This window comes from Cimex lectularius, unplaced genomic scaffold (genome assembly GCF_000648675.2).
Source record: "Cimex lectularius strain Harlan isolate CLEC.00 unplaced genomic scaffold, Clec_2.1 scaffold67, whole genome shotgun sequence".
NCBI classification, from domain to species: Eukaryota; Metazoa; Arthropoda; class Insecta; order Hemiptera; family Cimicidae; genus Cimex; species Cimex lectularius.
The window spans coordinates 602539-623868 of NW_019392738.1; the positions used below are offsets into that span (position 1 = coordinate 602539).

General features: G+C 33.5%; 1 protein-coding gene across 4 annotated transcripts in view; it reads right to left on the reverse strand.

Moving 5' to 3' along the window:
• LOC106666645 (pro-resilin-like) overlaps positions 1 to 21023 on the reverse strand; it is a 58336-nt gene extending 37313 nt beyond the window's left edge. For all 4 annotated transcript variants that reach the window (XM_024227046.1, XM_024227045.1, XM_024227048.1 and 1 more), the window contains exon 1: positions 20957 to 21023. In XM_024227046.1, the coding sequence (XP_024082814.1) occupies positions 20957 to 20977 (21 nt within the window). In that variant the 5' untranslated portion in view covers positions 20978 to 21023. The remainder of the gene's footprint in view (positions 1 to 20956) is intronic.
• Positions 21024 to 21330: the final 307 nt, after the last annotated feature.

Here is a 21330-nt window from a genome sequence, read left to right on the forward strand (position 1 = left end):
AATTTAGTCATTAGTCGCCATATGTGATTGATGGCTAAATTAGTCATGACTAGTAATTAAATACAAGGCATGACTAATTTAGTCACAATATAGTTAGTCATGACTAAATTTCGATAAATCATGTTCAAATGGGTGCTCAAAAAATGAAAAATACACTTCAACACTTTTAAAAAATTTTCTAACAGAAATTTATTTCATCAAAACGAAAATCCTTCAGCACCTTATTTAACAAAAATCAATCTTCCAATAAGTAAAACTCCGTCGTTATGAGAAGCCACAAAATAATGATAATAATAATAATAATAATAATAAAATAAAATAACAAAATCCTAGAACAAGCTACGCTTTGGAAAGTAAATATGTTTACATAACCGATCAATGGAAAAATACTTCTTTCAATTAAAATTTATTCCGCTTAAAAGGAGAGATTTCCACATTATTTGGAAAATACACCATATAGGGGTCTTGATTGTAATAAAATAGACATGTAGAATAATTATGTAACTTTGGTTTTCGTTTATGATAACAATTTTTGAAAGTTGGCCTTGAGCACGACTCTCATCTCAAAATTTTTATCCGGAGTCGGTTGGATTTTGGTAAGTTGGTCATTGTAGCCAGAGTTGGGCAAAATCTAACTAATTCAATCATGAATAAGAATTTTGATTGAAGTTTAATCATGATTGAATTAGTCATGAGTAAATTAATCATTATATGATTTAGTCATACCTCATGATTGAATTAATTATGATTAAATCATATAATGATTAATTTACTCATGACTAATTCAGTCATGATTAAACTTCAATCAAAATTCTTAATCATGATTGAATTAGTTTGATTTTGCCCAACTCTGCCATGCAGGTTGCACAATGCACTTGAAACGTTTTGGTCGCAGCCATTCAATCACACATGCTTTTGCAGTGTAAGTGTAGGCTCTTACAAGAAAAAGAACGAATAAAATCTAATTCCGGATTTACTTACAAACTTTTGATTTAGCAGCCTTCAAATGTGTGATTCAGTGAAAAATACGAACAAAAGGAACAAATTACCGAAGAATATTCCGACCACTTGAAATTTTTGTAGATTGTCGTCCCATAAATAATACATACATGGTGATAAGATATTGTATTCTATATATGTTTCACAATTCTCATTAATTTGTGACATAAATCTTATTTGTGTGATTTTTAATGTTTTTATCAAAGCTGCATTAACATCTGTTTTATTTTAATCTGTATTCCCATGACGTTTGACTGGAGGTTTGGAATCATAAATGTTATTTTTATGTTTAAAAATATTTGAGCATAAAAGAAACCGGATGATAGTGGAAAAATGAACCGATAATAACAATTCTACTATATATTATGATGAACGGCCTTTTTGTTGAAAGCGTTATGAATAATAGTTTTGCTTATTCGGAGCAGGGAGTTATTCAGAGATAAGGAGAGGACAGATCCTAAGGGAGCCGAGTTGATCCATCTCCGTGTCAGGGGTGGGTTTAAATGTGTCACGGAGGGATTCAGTTGAGCGAAGGCCTTGACTGGGATGGAGAAAGAGACCTAATGGACACCGTTTGCGCAATATTAATTGTCACTATTAGACCTATCGGTGGACATTCCCGCCCTGCCCGAGGGCCTTCGAAGCCGATTGTTCTTTCCCAATTCAATTAACTATTTGCCGGCCGTTAGCAAATCAAACGGAACGAATCACTGATGATTAGAAAAACTGCCGAATTGTCACGCCGGCCTCGGATCCGAAGGATCTTCAAAACCCCTTGAACGTACTCCAAATTTATTGTTGCTATCTATGTGTTAGTTTTTATCTTGATTTGTGTAAACCGTGTAAACCTGTCAGAATAAGCAAGAAAAAGTTTCGGTTCGAGGTTGTTGATCTGGATTAATCAAGTATAATCAATCCCAAGATCAGACAGATCAAACAATAAGATAGGCAGAAAAGAGCACCATTAATTTTAAAAAGGAATCTCACAAATGCTTAATAAGGTCTGCAGGGTGATGAACCCGATCCTGTTCTGTCAATTCAAGCTTATTTGGCCTGTCAGACGCGTTTTGCCATTTTCTTTAGCTTGGATAATCATTAACCATTAGTACACGTTACTACATAATTTGGGGTTTATTTAAGCTGAAATCCGCAAATAATGTCCATATATGTACACATGTGCCAAGTTGAGCGTATCACATCTTGCAGATCACCGGTTCCACTTTTAATAGTAAATTACCGGTAGTCCTTGAGAATCGCTCACCTCAGAATTGGGTTTTATCCGTCCAGCCAACGACGTTGCTCCGGGTTCTGTCATCGTCTAGGTCAATTTAACCCCAACGCATACAGTTCTTAGATCCAGATACATTCACATTCTCACTCATTCTTAAATAGATTCTTTCCTATTTACATGCCATTCATTCAGTTGGCGTAGAAGAGTACTCGATACTCATCATCATTTACACAATAGATTCACGCTAATAAATACATTTAATCTCAACACATGGTAGGTGCACAAAACTTGTACTATATACAATACAACAAAACAATCACCTATTATATAACTAATCTAATTGACGGTTGATGGTGTACTCAATATGCCCCATCAGTCCTTTTACACATACATTCACGCCAATAAATACATTCATTTTCAACACAAAACTATCAGTACTATATACAGCAAAGCAATAACCTGTTGTATAACTAACCTAATTGAGGGTTGATGTGGTAATCAATATTCCGCCATCAATCCTCTTACATTATACATTCACGCTAATAAATACATTTACTCTCAACACATGGTAGGTGCAAAAAACAGTCAGCTCTATATTTAATACAACAAAACAATCACCTTTTATATAACTAAACTAATTGACGGTTGATGGTGTACTTCACTACATTCACGCCAATAAATTCATTCATTCTCAACTCAAAACTATCAGTACTATATACAGCAAAGCAATAACCTGTTGTATAACTAACCTAATTGAGGTTGATGTGTTAATCAATATACCGGCATTAGCCCTCTTACACGTATATTCACGCTAATAAATACATTTACTCTCCACACATGGTAGGTGCACAAAACTGTTAGCTGTATATTCAATACCACAAAACAATAACCTATAGTATAACTAATCTAATTGAGGGTTGATGTGGTAATCAATATTTCGCTGTTAGCCCTCTTACACATATATTCACGCTAATAAATACATTTACTCTCAACACATGGTAGGTGCACAAAACTGTCAGCTGTATATTCAATACCACAAAACAGTAACCTGTAGTATACTAATCTAATTGAGGGTTGATGTGGTAATCAATATTTCGCTGTCAGCCCTCTTACATATATATTCACGCTAATAAATACATTTACTCTGCACACATGGTAGGTGCACAAAACCGTCAGCTCTATATTCAATACCACAAAGCAATAACCTGTAGTATAACTAATCTAATTGAGGGTAGGTGCACAAAACTGGCAGTACTATATACAATACAACAAAAATATCACTTAAAGTATAACTAATCTAATTGAGGGTTGATGTAATCAATATTTCGCCATCAGCCATTTTTTTATTTTTTTATTGGCCTTATGATCTTTTGCATATTAGCCATGACGAATTCTTATATATGTTGTTCAAATTGGGGGTTATCGGGAAAAAAGGGCCAGAGGCGACGGTGGGAATCGAACCCACGACCGCGGCGTGAGAGTCTCTCATGCTAACCACTCGGCTACCGCGGTCCCCCGTGTCTGATACTCGCTCGTGCTCAAGCACAATTCACATCGGGTGGCATTCCTACGCGCTTTCTATATGGAGCCATAGTTCTCAACCAGGTGGGGTACATCGGGCAACCTTTCCCTACATACCGTACGCGGACTTTGGCCCAAAAGTCCGTGTTTCTTCAACCTTGCATGCTCTATCCTTATTCTGGCTAATGCAAAACTAAAACTGATAACGTGATTTTTTATAAAGATTATAAAATCATTCAATTAATTATTTTATCCAGTAGGAAAATGTAATGTGTAATGAGCGAACTTGGCGAATCAAATATAAACAAGGTCGTAATGATAATTTTTCAACCAGACCCATAACTCGCATGCTTCGCATTGAAACGATTTTCCTTCGGGTACAGAATAATTAATTAAACGAACAATTGGTCCGACTCTTCCTGTCTTTTGTCCCCGTGAACCGTTGAACACATCGAACCGAACATAAAGTCTTTGTAATGAGTGCATTATACGGTTTACGCCTTAAAGGCGGATATCAGGGGTTTCCACAAAGTTAATTTCTAACTGGCAATTAAGGTAGCCGGGCAATATTCCATCCCTATATCAAACTAATTAACGAGAGACCTTTTCGGAATTATCAATCAGTTCCTTTAGAAATATTCATGTATTTTTTTTCCAACAGGGCCAAAATCCCCTTGAAATAATATTAATTTAAAGTTAATCATTAAAAAACTTTATGAAATATATTAATAAATGAATTAATAATAAAGGAGTTGGGTTTTGTAAATATTTTCGAGGAAAATGAGAGAAAATCTCGCTGAAACTTCATAATAATCGGTGTTTAATATTCCTATTTATATACGTGTTCTTCCCCTTGGAGGTTTTTGTTTATTTTAATTAGTTTTAAATTACTTTGGCACTACCTCAATTTATATACATTTGGGAAAATAACACAAAACCCTACCTCCTTTTGTGCAAAGTTATTGGGTACTTTTTATCCATTCTAATGTCAACGTAAGTTTGAACACGCGTAAAAAAATTATTTATCAGTGTTGAAATAATTATTTTTCAAAGTAGATCAAAATTTTGTTTGAGGAGACTCCGATTATTAATATTAATTATAATCCAAAATTGTAATTATAAAACTTTTAATGTAAAGATGAAATGAAAAATCTAGTGTCACGAGCGAGATTCGAACCCACGACCTTAGGCTCAATACGCCGCTGCTCAACCACTTGAACTATCGTGACTTCGATCCACTCGGACAATTCCCCATCTCAACCCCACCTTTCGAATTTTCCCTCCGTTTTACCTGTTTTCAAATGTCGTGTAATCAGGATTCGATTCTCTGCGACTTAGAAGTGACCACGGATAAGGTGAAGTTTTACTGCGTTTTACTTATTAAATCCATTATATTTTGTAGTCCGATTAGTCACGATAGCTCAAGTGGTAGAGCAGCGGCGTATTGAGCCGAAGGTCATGGGTTCGAATCCCGCTCGTGACATTACTGTTTCATTTCAACCAATACCTTGCATAAAAAGTAATTAATCGAAAGAAGTTATTTGATCAATCAGACCACAAAATATAATGGAATTAATTATAAAACCGTTAAATATAAATATGAAATTTTGACTATTTTTTAACTTATAGTTTAAACAGTTCGATAAACAGAATGCTGTAAAAAAATTGAAAACATGAAACATAAAACGCTAAAATTGAAACGTCTAAGTGCTTTTCCTTATTTTTTCTTCTCTTTCGACAGGACAGCAGTGCACATAAATTACTTGAAATGGAGGATAAACGCCGAATAAATTGGCAGGTTCAAAGGCGTATCTTGAGCATAAAGCGTATGGCAACCGAGACGCGTTAACCAACGCGATACCAACGGTTGACAAATGGCAGTCGTGGTATCCACTAATGATCAAACTGGGAACATGAGCTTATCCTCTTTCAGATTGTTAACCTTCCAACTATTCGCTTAACTGACAGGTTGACAATCATCGTTGATTTTACGACATTGCAAGGTGGTCGGGGTTAAGCGTTTAGCATAAAGTTTCGTCAGCGTATTTTGGGGTGAATTCAGTTATTTTAATTTTTTGTTAAGAGAGCTAAAGAGCATTTTTATTGTGTTTATTTATCAAGGGATTGCCGTTCAAAAATTTCTTTTAGAAGGTAATAAATAAATGTTTAAAATAAAGTTTGAATGAAATTTCTAAATGTGTGGTGTTTAGTGACCGTTAGCCAATGATTATTTGGCGATGGTGAGGGGCGGTCTGGAGTGACGTAGGTTTTAGAAAAACATTTTCTTTATCATGCTACGATTCGAACTTTATTGAGATCATCTTCAGGGCCTGGGATTTATAAACATTGTTTAAAGTTTACAAATACAGTAGGATGTGAAAAAATGAATTTATACAATGCCAGAAAATTTTAGATAAAAAAATTGAATTTATTCAATGATGGAAAATTTTAGATTAAAAAAATGAATTTGTATTGATTTTCTAGCATTGTATAAATTAATTCTTTTTTAAATATAAAAATTTTCTAGCATTGTATAGATTCATTTTTTTAATCTAAAATTTTCTAGCATTGTATAAAATTTTATTTATTTATCTAAAATTTCTAGCATTGTATAAATTCATTTTTTTAATCTAAAATTTTCTAGCATTGTATAAATTCATTCTTTTTTTAATCTAAAATTTTTCTAGTATTGTATAAATTTAGTTTTTAATCTAAAATTTTCTAGCATTGTATAAATTCATTCTTTTTTTTAATGTAAAANTCTATCATTGTATAAATTCATTTTTTTAAATCTAAAAATTTTCTAACTTTGAATAAATTAATTCTTTTTTTAAATCTAAAAATTTTCTAGCATTGTAGAAATTCATTTTTTTAAATCTAAAAATTTTCTAACTGAATAAATTAATTCTTTTTTAAATCTAAAAATTTTCTATCGTATAAATTCATTTTTTTTAATCTAAAAATTTTCCAACTTTGAATAAATTAATTCTTTTTTTAAATCTAAAAATTTTCTAGCATTGTAGAAATTCATTTTTTTCACATTCTACCGTATTTGTAAAATTTAAGCAATGTTTATAAATCCCAGGTACAGAAGATGATCTCAATAAAGATCGAAACATTAGCATGATAAAGAAAATATTTTTCATTCTTTTTTTAAATCTAATAATTTTCTAGCATTGTATAAATTTATTTTTTTAATCTAAAATTTTCTAGCATTGTATAAATACATTTTTTTAACCTAAAATTTTCTAGTATTGTATAAGGTCATTTTTTACAGCTTACTGTATTTGTAAACCTTAAACAATGTTTATAAATCCCAGGCCCTAAAGATAATCCCAATTCAGATCGAAACGTTGGCACGATAAAGAAAATGTTTTTCTAAAACCTACGTCCCACCAATCTAGATCACAAAATCTAGATCTATATGTTGCTTTATTTTTTAATCTTTGTTCCACTGAGTTTGTAGATGCCTTTGTTTTCTTGCCTTAGCCTACGCCAGTTTCTCTCTCTCTCCCTCTCTCTCTCTCACACACACACACACACACGCACGCACGCACACACACACACACACACACACACACACCCACGCTTGATTTGTTTGACTGAGTTTAGAACTCACTCAGTCAAACAAATCAAGCGTTTTTTCTTTTTCTTTTTTTTCAATCTTTGTATTTGTTCGATTGATTATATGTATTTTCCTTTTTTCTGGGCTGCTTGTTGCTTCCCGCTCTCTCGCTATCTCTCTCTCTCTATCTATCTATTTTATCTATCTACCTATCTCTCTCTCTCTCTCTCTCTCTCTCTCTCTCTCTCTCTCTCTCTCTCTCTCTCTCTCTCTCTCTCTATATATATATATATATATATATATATATATATATATCTTCCTATCTGTTTCTCACTATTTCTCTCCCTCTTTGTCTTATTCGCATTCTGTAATGTATTTTTTTATTCATATATATATATATGTTTATATAGTACGTAATATATGATAAAGTTATGAAAATTGTATTCTTCCGTAGAACTTAGAACACATGATTTGTGCTCGGTTTGAATACCAAAGGACAAGTTGTTACAATGGTAGACAAAATTTATGTGATTATATTGCAAGTTTCTATTGGATATGCTGAGGTGTGTTAAGCTACCTCGACGTGCGTTCATGCCAATGGAATACAAATTTAGATCCCTCCACTTATATAATTGCTGTTCTAACTTTATCCTTTGTCCAATTTGGAAATTACTAAACCAAATAAACACTCATACCTGTTTAACCGAAAATTTTTACAAAATCTATTTTACAAATTTTAATTTTTGCCTAATAATACAAATTTTTCTTGTGTATTGTCATTTTTGTAAATTTAATATTCGTAATTGACCTACGAATTGCTATTTCTTCCGCCCCTCAGGAATTGGCAAATAATCAATTGTTTATCCCGGAATGCAATTAGACCGCCGATTGACCAGGCCGAAACATTACGTGGAAGCAATTTCCGACCCGGCCCCCCGCTGACAGCGTAAACAATGCGAACGAAGCAGGTGGAAACAAAGACGGCCTTCTAAATTCCACCGGATTGGTCTAAATGTTTACTCTTTGGAAAATACAAACAAATCCAGATGATTGCCATCGGGTTCAATGCGGAGGTTGATGATTAGGAGGTAATTTCAATCACAATTAGAAGCGAGAGGGCAGTTCCATCAACATTACTACCATAAAACGATATAGTTTTCCATTGTGAGCATCTATTTGTAAATACTTTAGTATAATAATAGAAGTAATAACCTCGATATAATTATAATATCAATAATAATAAGGTTAATTTAAAAGAAAACATTTAGTTTTGTCAAGCTTTCGAAGAACCTCTTCATCACGACGTTAAAAGAATTATTACCCTTGTTGCCCAAAACTTAGTTCAGTAGTGCAGTAGACTCAGGGCAACACCAAATTTAGCAAAAATCCAGTTTAGGACGGGTGAAGTGTTTTTCCTTCAATGTTTCATCCCATGTGTTGGCAACAATGATTTTTTTGGCGCCAATGTAAAATATCCATCTCGGAATCTTCTATCTCGAACCATTTGCTAAATATAAATTTTTCCTATCTAGTTTATAATTTAACTCTTTCTTGCCCAAAATTGCTTCAGAGCAATGCCAACTTTAGCTATTTTGTTTGAGGTTAACAGAAAATCCCATAAGTTTAAGGCAGGCGCAGTGTTGTTCCTCCCCACGTGCTGGCAACACTGATTTTTCGGCGCCAATCTAAAATCTCCATCTCGGAATCTTCTATCTCCAACCATTTGCTAAATATAAATTTTTCCTATCTAGCTTATAATTTAACCCTTTCTTGCTCAAGTTGCTTCAGAGCAATGCCAACTTTAGCTATTTTGTTTGAGGTTAACAGGAAATCCCGTGAGTTTAAGGCAGGCGCAGTGTTGTTCCTCCTTACGTGCTGGCAACACTAATTATTTTGGCGCCAATCTAAAATCTATCAGGAATTAGGTAGATTTATATATATTATAGTCTGGGTTCATTTCTGCAATGAAAAACTTACACTGTAAGGAAAAGAATGAAGTTCTTATGACTACTATAAAGGTGGGGCATTACGTATAAGGTTGTTAGGAGGAGGAGTGTTTTTTTATGGAGGTTCGATTCCTTCAAAGGAGGATGGAATAATATCCAAACATGGATGAGAGATTTCAAAAGGCTGACCAATAATTGGCAATAACGTACGAATGAGGCAAGAATGGTAGGAATTAGGAAGGTGGTGGCTGGTTTTTTTTAAGCCTAGGGATTCGGCAAATGATGGAAAACTTCCATAATATCAGGAAATGAGCGGTAACGACAGTTGCAATATAAAAGATTGTTAGAAAATCTATTGCCTTCGTTTGAAATTCACTAAGGTCAAAACAGCTTTTAGAGGATCGAAGGATTTCAGACGTCAAAAGGTCGTATCCATGAGCTTTCTTTGCGGGAAGGTTTTCGACGAAATACTAGATATCTAAAGGATGAAAAACTTTTGGGTGAATAGAAAGAGGTACTAGTATTAATAATAATAATTTTAGATTAGTGATCACTAACCGTTGAGAAATTAAGTACATATGTTTAATGCTCATAAGTAGAGGCAACATTTCTGTCAGTTTTTTTTTTGCCTTGAAGTACATCTAGCCTGTCAGTATTTATGGAAGTGAGAAAAATCATTCTTAAACTTTGAAAATAACTTTAGAAACTCGTTAAAATTTATGTTTTATATGTCTTCGTACAATACGAAGGACTTTATGTAATAAAGATCGAAGTAACCTGAAAAATGAAATATCTTGGATTCAATTTAAAATCAGATTTCAAAGGGACTTAGCCCGAATTGACCTTTGAGGTTAATCTCCTGATTACCATAGTATTGACGTCTGTTCACTGGACACCCTGTATATCAATATTAAATATTAGCCCTGAGGAAGGTCAAATATTCGGTGAAAGCTTGGCAATTGTAAATACTTATCTTATAGCGGACTGTCCCACCCTAAATTTGAAAAGAATACTGGTCTGTTAAATTTTTTATTTTCTATTTAAAAAAGTTTTTTTCTCGACAAAATGAAAAATAAATTGTTTTGATCAGATGAAAAGTTCTGAAATATTTAGAACTTTCAATTTGGAGATCGTGGGGTATGATATTTCCCCCCCCCCCAAAATCGAAAGGGAAAATGAGAGAGAGAGAGAGAGAGAGAGAGAGAGAGAGAGAGCGGGAAGAAACAGGCAGCGTATTAATGAGAGAAAACACACATGTAAAAAAATGGCAAGACAGGATGACCGAGACTCAGTCAAGCAAATCGAGATTGTGTGTGTGTGTATGTGTGTGTGTGTGTGTGTGTCAGAGAGCAGAGAGAGAGAGAGAGAGAGAGAGAGAGAGAGAGAAAGAGGGGGAGAGAGAGAGAGATCGGGTCGCAACAGGCAGCATAGTAGAAAAAGAAAACACATCTACTCAATCGAACAAATACAAAGTACAAAGTATATATTAAAAAAAAAAATAAAAAATGTGCGCGCTTGCGCGTTCGTGTTCGTGTGTGTGTGTCAGAGAGAGAAAGAGTGAGAGAGTGGGAAAACAAAAAGAAACTCCAGCATCGACCCAATGAGACCAAGAAGATATAACCTTTTGTATCATCAGGAAGATAAATTAAAATTTATTAACAAAATTGTAATAACTAATTCGGATTAATAAATAATTCGGATTAACAAGAATGTCTAGGGTAAAATGATCTTCATTTTTCAGAGATTTTTCTCTAAAGAAGATGCAATAGTATCAACAAACCACAACATTCTTCCACGATGAATATCTAATTCTTACTTACGGTCCGGGTTTAAGACAAAGTTTTTATTGGTTAGTCTAAAGTAAAGTGTCTTAGTTTTATTTTGATACTATCTCAAGTCTCTACTTATATGATGTCACTCAACTTATGCTGATTGTCTGAACGATCATTCGTTCGATTGTATACTTTTATTCTTTTTAAAAACATCGTTAAGAAAAGACCTAAAAGGATAACAATTCATAAAAATCACGAGAACAATAATAAAACATAAAGAAATGCAGAAAATAAGGATGTGTATGTTTACGTAGTGACATAACTGAAGAAACATACAATAGAAATACATGGAATATCGCCGGTGTAGTTTGTTCAGATTCAATTTTGCATCGGGACTTCTTTCAGGTGGATCCCATCTCGAGTCGTAACACCTCACATTTCAGAAGGTGTGAAAAAATGAATTCATGACGTTGTTTATCGTAGGTCGTATGAAATTTCTAAATTTGACTCTGCGTTACATTTACCACTTTTTCCCCCCTACGCCATTATTTACAAGGATGCACAAAATTGTTATTATACTTGCTAACGTCCTACTAATCATAAATATTTATCATGCCTTATGTGGGAATTTAAGACACGACCTCCCTCGAGGACGTAAGATAAACCTTTACTCGAAAATAATAGAAGGTAAGAAATAAATGCACGCTCGTGAATATTCATATAAAAATTCTGTACTTTATCAACTGTAAGTAACAAATGCAAGACATCCTTTGATTATAATCGACCGAGGAAGGTTAAAATAATTAAACAACGATTATTCATGAGTGAAAAAAATGCGTGCATTAATCTTCACAATCAGAATTTAGTCAGTTCCTCGTCTCGGGATTTTTTCTCTATTCCTACGATTATTACTTTTTAAAATCATGAATGAGGAGTAGACCGTCAAGGTTGGCATAATAGCGAGCCAGGGAGTAATTTGGTTTAATTGGAATCCATTCTCGTTCGGTCAACAGGCGGACTCGGAGGAGTTTCTCAACATAAACAGTCTTCTGGCTAATTGACATTTGAGATGAGATGATTGCCATGTTTGGCCGGCGATGATAATTAAAACGAAATATTTTCAATTTGACGATTTGAATAGAAACGTGGTAATAAACGAAAGGGATGAGGTTAATAATTTTTTCACTCCAAATTTAGACTGATACATCACACAATGTATATTTACATTCATAATAAAACAATAAAAATATAACAAAAAATATTATATCATACTTTATCCTACAAGCTTTTATAAGTAAAAAAAAAATCAAGAAATAATTTTAATCACGAATTCTTTAAACGCTTTTTTAATCTAATCGTTTCAAGACCGCCGAGTTAGGCTTTATTAAAAATAAAACTTTAATAAAGATGCCAATAAAAAATCTCCACTACCTTGTAAAAAACATGACCTATCCATCCCGTTCAGAGTGTTAAAGCTTGTAAATTCACATAGTAAGGTCAAAACAGACTCCATTAATTAGAGTTCCATACGGAAATTCCTATATAACATCCTGTTATTCAAGGAGCATTCGTAAAGTATTTCCAGCACTGAAAAACATACATTTTTACCCTAATACAAACGTTTATGCTGTTGAACATATAATAAAAGAATACATTTTTGACGATATTTCTTTCCTTGTTTTCTCTCTTCGCCTCTATATTTTTTGCACTCTTTTTCTCACTCTTTTCCTTTCTTTCTATTTCTCCCTGTCTTTCTATGTTTTCTTGATCGAGTCTAGACTTTTTTGGCTTTTTTCTTTATTTTATATATTTGTTTGTTAAATAATTCTTTTCTTAGGTGCTCTTTTTGTAGGTGAAAACTTGTTGTTCTTTTATTTTCTCTCTCTCACTCTCTCTCTCTCTCTTTCGATTTGCTTGACAATCCCTCTGAGTCACTTTTTTTTAAAAACCTTTGCAGAAGCATCGAAAAGATATATTTTGATTAATACCACCTTCAACTACATGCCTGAAAAATAAAAAGGAATTGCTTGACTTAATCTGTGTCTTTCTGTTTCTTCTCTGTTATCTTCACTCCCTCTCTCTGTTTCTCTCTCTCTCTTTTCCTGTCTTTCTCTATCTCTGTCTCTATTTCAGTCTGTATCTATATCTTTTTTCTCTCTTTTGATTTGCTTGACTAATCACTCTTCGTCGCTTTCTTTAAAATCATTTCAGAACCATCGAAAAGACATATTCTGACTAATACCACCTTCAACTACATGCCTGAAAAAGGAATTGCTTGACTTAATCTGTGTGTGTTTGTTTCTTCTCTCGAACTTTCTCTCTCTCCTTCTCTTTCTTTCTCACTCACTCACCCTTTCTCTGTGTGTCTCTCTCTCTTTGATTTTCTCTGTCTACTTCTATCTGTCTGTCTGCCTCTATATCTTTTTGACTCTCATTCTTTTCTTTTATTTCTCTCGTTCTCGCTTTGTCACTTCCTCTCACTCTCTCTCTCTCGCTCTCTCTTTCCGTTTCTCTTTCTTCCTTTTGATTTGCTTGACTGAGTCTAGATCTCTCTGTCTCGCTTTTAAAAAAATCTTTGTTCGACTGAATTTGTACTTACCTTTATTTACTTGACTTAGTCTATGCCAGTCTGTTTCTTCTCTCTCTCCCTTGACTGAGTATATACTTTCTTTCTTCCAACGTTTTATCACTCTTTGCATTTGTTCGGCTCAGTCTGTGCTTGCCTTAGTGTGATTGTTTTTTATTATTGTCTGTTACCTCTCTCTCTCTCTCCCCCACATTTCTCTTTTCTCTCCATCATTCCACGTTTCTTTTCTTTCCTTTTATATATTTGTTTGACATATGATTCTTTTTTCGTTGTTCTTTTTAGAACATTTCCCTTTTCTCTCCATCATTCCATGTTTCTTTTCTTTCCTTTTATATATTTGTTTGACATATGATACTTTTTTCGTTGTTCTTTTTAGAACATTTCCCTTTTCTCTCCATCTTTTCATGTCTCTTTTCTTTCCTTTTATGTATTTGTTTGACATATGATTCTTTTTTCGTTGTTCTATTTAGAGGTGAAAACTTTGTTGATACAGTAGTTAATTTTTAAAACGATTATCTAACTTTTAACGTAAATATCATTAATATTTAATTATAAATGTAATTAATATAAATTGTAACGTTTTTTTATGGAAATAAAATATTTCTTCAAAATGGCACGAGTTGCAGAAACATCGAAAAGATATATTTTGATTAATATCACCTTCAACTACATGCCTGAAAAAAAAAAATTGCTTGACTTAATCTGTGTGTTTTTTCTTCTCTCTAATCTTCACTCTCTCTTTCTCCCTCTCCCTCTCTCTGTTTCTCTCTTTCTCTATCACTCTCTCTCTCGTTTCCTTTTTTCTCTACCTCTATCTGTCTGTCATTCTCTGTATCTTTTTGTCTCTTTCTTTCTCTCTCTCTCACACACTCTCTCTCTCTCTCTCCCCCTCTTTCCCTCTTTCGATTTGCTTGACCAATCCCTCTGAGTCACTTTTTTTTTAAAAACCTTTGCAGAAGCATCGAAAAGATATATTTTAAGTAATACCACCTTCAACTACATGCCTGAAAAATAAAAAGGAATTACTTGACTTAATTTGTGTCTGTTTGTTTCTTCTCTCTAATCTCCTCTCACTTTCTTTCTTTCTTTCTCTCTCTCTCTCTCTTTCTTTCTCTGCTTCTCTCTCTCTCTTTGCCTTTCCCTCTCTACTTCTATCTTTTTGCCTCTCTTTCTTTCATTCTTTTCTTTTCTCTCTCTCTCTCGTTCTCGTTCTATCACTTCCTCTCAATCTCTTTTTTTTTTTCTGCGTCGATTTGATTGACTAATATCTCTGACTCGCTTTTTTAAGAAATCTTTGTTCGACTGAGTTTGTTGCCTTTGTTTACTTGACTTAGTCTATGCCAGTCTGTATTTTCTCTCTCACTCGCTTTCTTTTTGCTTGTTGCTTGACTGAACCTACACTTTTTTTCTTCTTACTTTTTTATCACTCTTTGCATTTGTTGGACTGTGCTTGCCTTTGTGTGTTTAAGCTTTTTTTTATATTTGTCTATTTTCTCTCTCTCTCTCTCTCCTCCACTTTTTCCCTTTTCTCCATCTTTGTCTGTTTGCTTGACCGAGTCCAGTCTTCTGTGTGTCTTCTTTCTTTCATAATTTTATTTGCTTGACTTAGTCTATGTCTGCCAGTTTCTTCTCTCCCTCTCTCCTTCTTTCTCTTCTATTTTCCAATTTGCCTGATTGAGTTTAGACTTCTCTCTTTGCGTCTTTTTTTTAATCTTTGTATTCGATCGGGAGTCTGTGCTTGCTGTTGTGTGTATTTTTTTAAGTTAATATTTAAAAAAACTTGAACTCTGCAGTTTGTTTATCAAATTATTTTTTGGAAACGATTCTTATGAAAACGCTGCCCCATTTTATCCATTCCATCCGATTAGTACGTTTTAACCGTGTAAACTTTAAAGGTAAACGTAACAAAGGCCGGGTGTATGCACGATTTTGAATAATTCACCTGTTAATAAGTCTTTTTCCTTAGAGAAGAAAGCTGGCCGGCACACAATAAAAAGGCCTTCACGGCAATTATTCCAGGGTAAATATTTGCGACCTTAACTTGTGCAAGCTTGAGACTTTCTTAGGCAATAGAACCGTTTGATCGTTTTTTTCCCTCTCTCGAATAAGATATATTATTCAAATCGTGTTAAATCGAAATTTTTCTCGAAAAAATATCCTTTTGTATATATTTTAGTAGAAATGACAATAAGAATAGTAGAATATTTGGGCCGAATCGAGCTCTGGAAATACGTGACTTCTTAAAGGAACCTTCAGTAAAGGCAATAGTCTTTTTTTTCCTTCGCATCACGTCCTTAAAGTAAATAGATGGTCAATGAACCGATATTTATTTTCGAATAGAAATATGAGATTGTGATCGGTGAGGCGGCAATAAAGTGTAATTTCCCTACCACCAATTAACTACAGAATCATCTGATTGACCAGTTTTCTAAAAAAGAAGATTTTGTTGATATTAGGAAAACCGACACGAAGATGAATTGGACAATAACGTACGCACGTCAAAAATATATAAGAAAAAATTAAGACTTAAGAAACTCAGAGAAGAATGAAATATTTTTTGTAATAATGTTGGCACAACGATGCTATACACAGTACACAACCACTCAAAATCTTTCTCTTTGTATATTTACATATAAAGAAGAAAGATGAAGAAAATAAACTTCATTCTGGGGCTTGAAGTCACATTAAATAACAAAACTACAAAATCTAGACTCGTGCTTAACACAAAAACAAAAGACCAATTACAATTACAAATTCATATATGAATGTTGCCATTAATTATACTTTTAAGTTAAGGTCTTGGTTGAGATGAAAAAGCAAGTGATAGGAGCGGGATTTGAACCTACGACCTTCAACTTGGAAATCACGATAGCTCAATTGGTTATAGCAACGGCGTATTGAGCCGATGGTCGTGGGTTCGAATCCCGCTCGTGAACTTGCTTTTTTTCATCTCCACCAAGACTTTATATTAGAAGCATAATTAATTACAATTACAAAGTTACAAAATACTCTCAAATTCACTATTTTTCGTAGTCCACTTGACCAATTAATACCATTCAATTAATTAAGGTTTTAAGTTGAGATAAAAAAGTCGGTGCCACGAGCGGGATTCGAACCTACGACCTTCAACTTGGAAATCACGATAGCTCAATTGGTTATAGCCGATGGTCGTGGGTTCGAATCCCGCTCGTGAACTTGCTTTTTTTCATTCGAACCCAAGACCTTCGGCTAGATACGCCGCTGCTCTACCACTTGAGCTATCGTGACTTCGATCCACTCGGGCACTAACTTCCCATCTCAACCCCACCTTTTGAATTTTCCCTCCTTCTTGCCATTTTTCAAATGCGGACCACGAAAAATAGAGAATTTAATGAATTAAAATGAAGTATACTTCACTAAAGCTCTCCGTGGCCATTTCATTTGTCGCCGAGAATCAAATAGATTACAAGACATTTGAAAAATGGCAAAAAAGGAGGGAAAATTCAAAAGGTGGGGTTGAGATGGGAAGTTGGTGTCCGAGTGGATCGAAGTCACGATAGGTCAAGTGGTAGAGTAGCGGCGTATCTAGCCGAAGGTCGTGGGTTCGAATCCCGCTCGTGACACCGACTTTTTTTTATCAAAACTTAAAACCTTAATTAATTGAATGTTACAAAATACAATTAGAAATATACACATATAAGGGACGGATAATAATAATTTATCAATTAAGCCAACTGATACTAAGTTGCAATGACAAGAGGTAATCAAATAGTCGGGACTTAAAAAAATGTTTTCCGTTAATTTCATACGCGTTTCTGCTTCACGCCATGTTCAGTGATTTCTCATAGACCGTCAACTGTACCAGTAGATGTACCAAGTAAAGCGATCAGTTTCGCTCAGTCGTTATAACCTTATCATGAGCAAATAGTCAATTTTTAAGTCTTATTAAAAATGTTCGAATAAAAACCTGTCAATTTTGTCAAATGCTGATTTCAACAGGCAAACAAGGAAGTTAAAACAGAGTCGTTTTTAAAAATCTCTGCCATGTGCCATGTGTTGCATACCTCAGACATAGCTTTCGTTTACACAAGCGGCAGTTATTTAGAAAATTACCCAAATCTACAACTGAAGGTAAACAAAAATCCTGTAGAATTAGAAAACAACACTATATTTCTGCTACAAAACAAATGTAGTAAAGAAAATATTTTTTGCTAAACCTTTTGCTCGGATGTGTTTCAATTTGCCATCTTCAGTGTGGGGGTCTAGGGGATTTTCCTTCATTCAAAGCTCACAATATTTCGTTAGTTCAACGTTTCTTGGCCTGTCTTTTTCTCTCTAGAGTATCTTTCTTCTTTTCTGGTATTTCTTCATTTTATTTTTTTCTCTCTCACACCACTCTCTGATTCTCACCACCTTTCTATCCTCTCCCTCCCTCTTTCTCTAAAATACCCTTTTTTCTCTCTCTCACCCTATCTCTCTTTCTCTCACTCACTTGCTTTGCTTGACGGAGAAGAGATCTCCTTGTCTGTTTCTTATATTTCATCCTTTTTTTTTCAGTCTTTCCCTTTCTCTGTCTCTGTCTGTCTGTCCCTCTCTCTCTCTCTCTCTCTCTTTCTCTTCGTTTCCTTAAACGATTCTAGATCTCTTTGTCTACATCCTTTCCTTCATTATCTGTATCTAATTGACTGAGTCTAGCCACACTGTTCTGCCCTTTGTAAACGTACAATTTTTGTCGACTGGGTCTTTGTCTGTTCATTTTTTACTATGTCTGTCTTTTAGACTCTCTCTCTCTCTCTCTCTCTCTCTCTCTCTCTCTCTCTCTCTATTTCCTTACTTGTCTGTTATCTTATTATGTGTATGTTTTGTTTGAATGAGTCTGTCTCTCGATCTCTGTTCTGTCATTGTATTAACAGTTAATATTTAAATTTAGACAGTCAAACCCAAAATTATAATTTTCGTTATATTTTACATTCCATCAGTGTTGATTATTGCAAGTTCAATGTAAAATAATATGAATCCGTATGTTTTTTTAGTTGGTCGTATTTAACCAAAGTAATGATTTGATTATGGCTCAGATGGGAAAAAAAACAACCCCGAAGGTCGTGGGTTCGAGTCCTCGTGACAAAATTTTTCATCTCCACCACATTTTGGATAAAAATTAAAAATCAAAATGAAATAATATTTATTAATGATGTTTTTGTGGTTCAACGTGCAATGTTTTGGCCACAATTGGCATCTCAACATTGTAACAGTGTTTTTGTTTACATTTATGATTTTTTGTAACTTGATAAAAACAGTTCATGTACAGATATAGTATATTACAAAAAAAGTAAACGTAAAAAAATTGTAACAGTGTTTTCCTTTATATTTATAATTTTTTGTAACTTTATAAAAACAGTTCATGTACAGATGTAGTATATTACAAAAAATGTAAGTGGAAAGATATTGTAACAGTGTTTTGTTTTACGTTTATAATTTTTTTGAAACTTTATAAAAACAGTTCATGTACAGATATAGTATATCACAAACAAAATGTAAGTGGAAAGAAATTGTAACAGTGTTTTCTTTTATGTTTATAATTTTTTGTAACTTTATAAAAACAGTTCATGTACAGATATAGTATATTACAAAAAAATGTAAGTGAAAAGATATTGCAACAGTGTTTTCTTTTACGTTTATAATTTTTTTGTAACTTTATAAAAACAGTTCATGTACAGATATAGTATATTACAAAAAAATGTAAGTGGAATGATATTGCAACAGTGTTTTCTTTTACGTTTATAATTTTTTTGTAACTTTATAAAAACCGTTCTTCTAAAAACAGTGTTTTCCTTTACATTTATAATTTTTTGTAACTTTATAGAAACAGTTCTTGTAGAGATGTAGTAAGTTAAAAGCATAGCAAATAATTGGAATATTGATCGATATTAATATTCTCTAAAGTAGTCAAGACATGCCCAAAAATTTAAAAAATAATTTTTTTAATATAGTTCAATTCAGGATACTCGTACTTCCGTAGGTAGTTTTTTTGTGCCAAGTTGATTAATCGTTCGTCACTTTTTTTTTAACATTCACAATTGAGATCGTTCGTTTTGGACTAAATGAAACAAATTGACTCGATTTTTTTATTTTCGCGTCGTGGGAGATTATTAATAACAATTTACATTTATAAAGAAAGGGTCTTATTTTTAGATTACAAAGAAAAAACTAGGCTTGCAAAGCAGCGCAAAGTTCCATGCGAAAAGCAGCGCAAGATTAAGCAATAAATCCTAGCTCTTTTGCATGAACAAGCTCTTAAAATGATAAATTTCCATTCAGAACTGCAAAAAAATTCTTACTTGAGAATTATGTTCTACCGACATTTTAAAAAGTAAATTTTTATTTTCTTGTTAAATTTTTATCTATTTATTATTTTATAGTAAACAATATAAGACTTTTTTGTAAATTGGGCAATGTATTGAGTTTTAGATAGGATTATATTTAGTCTATTGTAAGATTTTTTTAAATAGGACAGAAAAGCTGTTCTGAGAGGAAATGAGAAAAACAATTCTGAGAAATGTTAATAAAGCAATAAAAACAGAAAATTACTTAAAAGATTGATAACATTCAGGTTAAATTTCGTTAAAAGACAGTACCTATTGATTTGAATTTTGGAAATTGACTTCGTCAAAAAGGAAAACAAAGGAAGTAATTCGTCCAAACCCAAAGGTACAAAGCTCCAACCAATCGATCCTCGGGCAATTTATTTCCTTGAAGACCTTTTTCCACTTGCACCTCACAAGTTAAAGGCAACTGAAAATCCCCGGGGATTCACATAAATACGAGCCATTGGACTAAAATGGATCAAGTCGTTCATGGAAAATGCCACCCCACGGGGACTTAATTGAGGAAAAATACTCCCAATAATTTGTTCTCGTGTATTTTAGGTCGAGCCTTTTTCGAATTTTCACCAGACCCCCGGATGGATTATTAAACCGATTTGATCCATTTAATCTCAGCATATATTTCTCAAGGGGGCTTTTTTGAAAAACGAAATAATAATTTGAACACGGTTTTATCCGAACCTTTATGTTTAATCATTATCATCTGTAATATTTCAGGGATTTTAAAAAAATATGGTGATATGTTAATTGAAATAAATTTTTTTATCTAGGGGAAATTACTGATATTTACCCACTGGTCATTTTGTATGTTTTTTCACTAAACACATCACTAAAACTTTATTTTCATTCACAAAGAGACCTCTCAGTGATAGATTCACATAACACTTTTGGCTATTTTCATAGGGCATTTTCATCACAACTATCGCGCTTTTGTTTTGTAAATTTTGCAAAAAATTAAATTTTGATTACTTACAGGTAAGTGAGAGATGCGCATGTTGAGGAGTGCACTCTCATACTATCACGGACGGAAGACCATCGACGTCTTAATATAAGAATTGGCGGCCTTGGTTTTCACGCGAAGAGGGAGAGGGTCAGCCGAGAAATAATTATACTCTGAATTTTCGTACCGGAGCATCTCAGAGCCAGCGAATAATTTAGAGAAATTCTAGAATTCCTCGCTCTGTAATTTTGAATTAAATGGCCTGGAATTTCCTGCCTTTTCGTCTTTGAGTGCTCCTGCTCTATTATACATCTATTCAGGCAACCGAAACCAACTATTCTTCGTTGAGAGATGAACGACAAAAACCCTTTTACAGAAAAGTCACAATGTAAGTATTCCGACATATT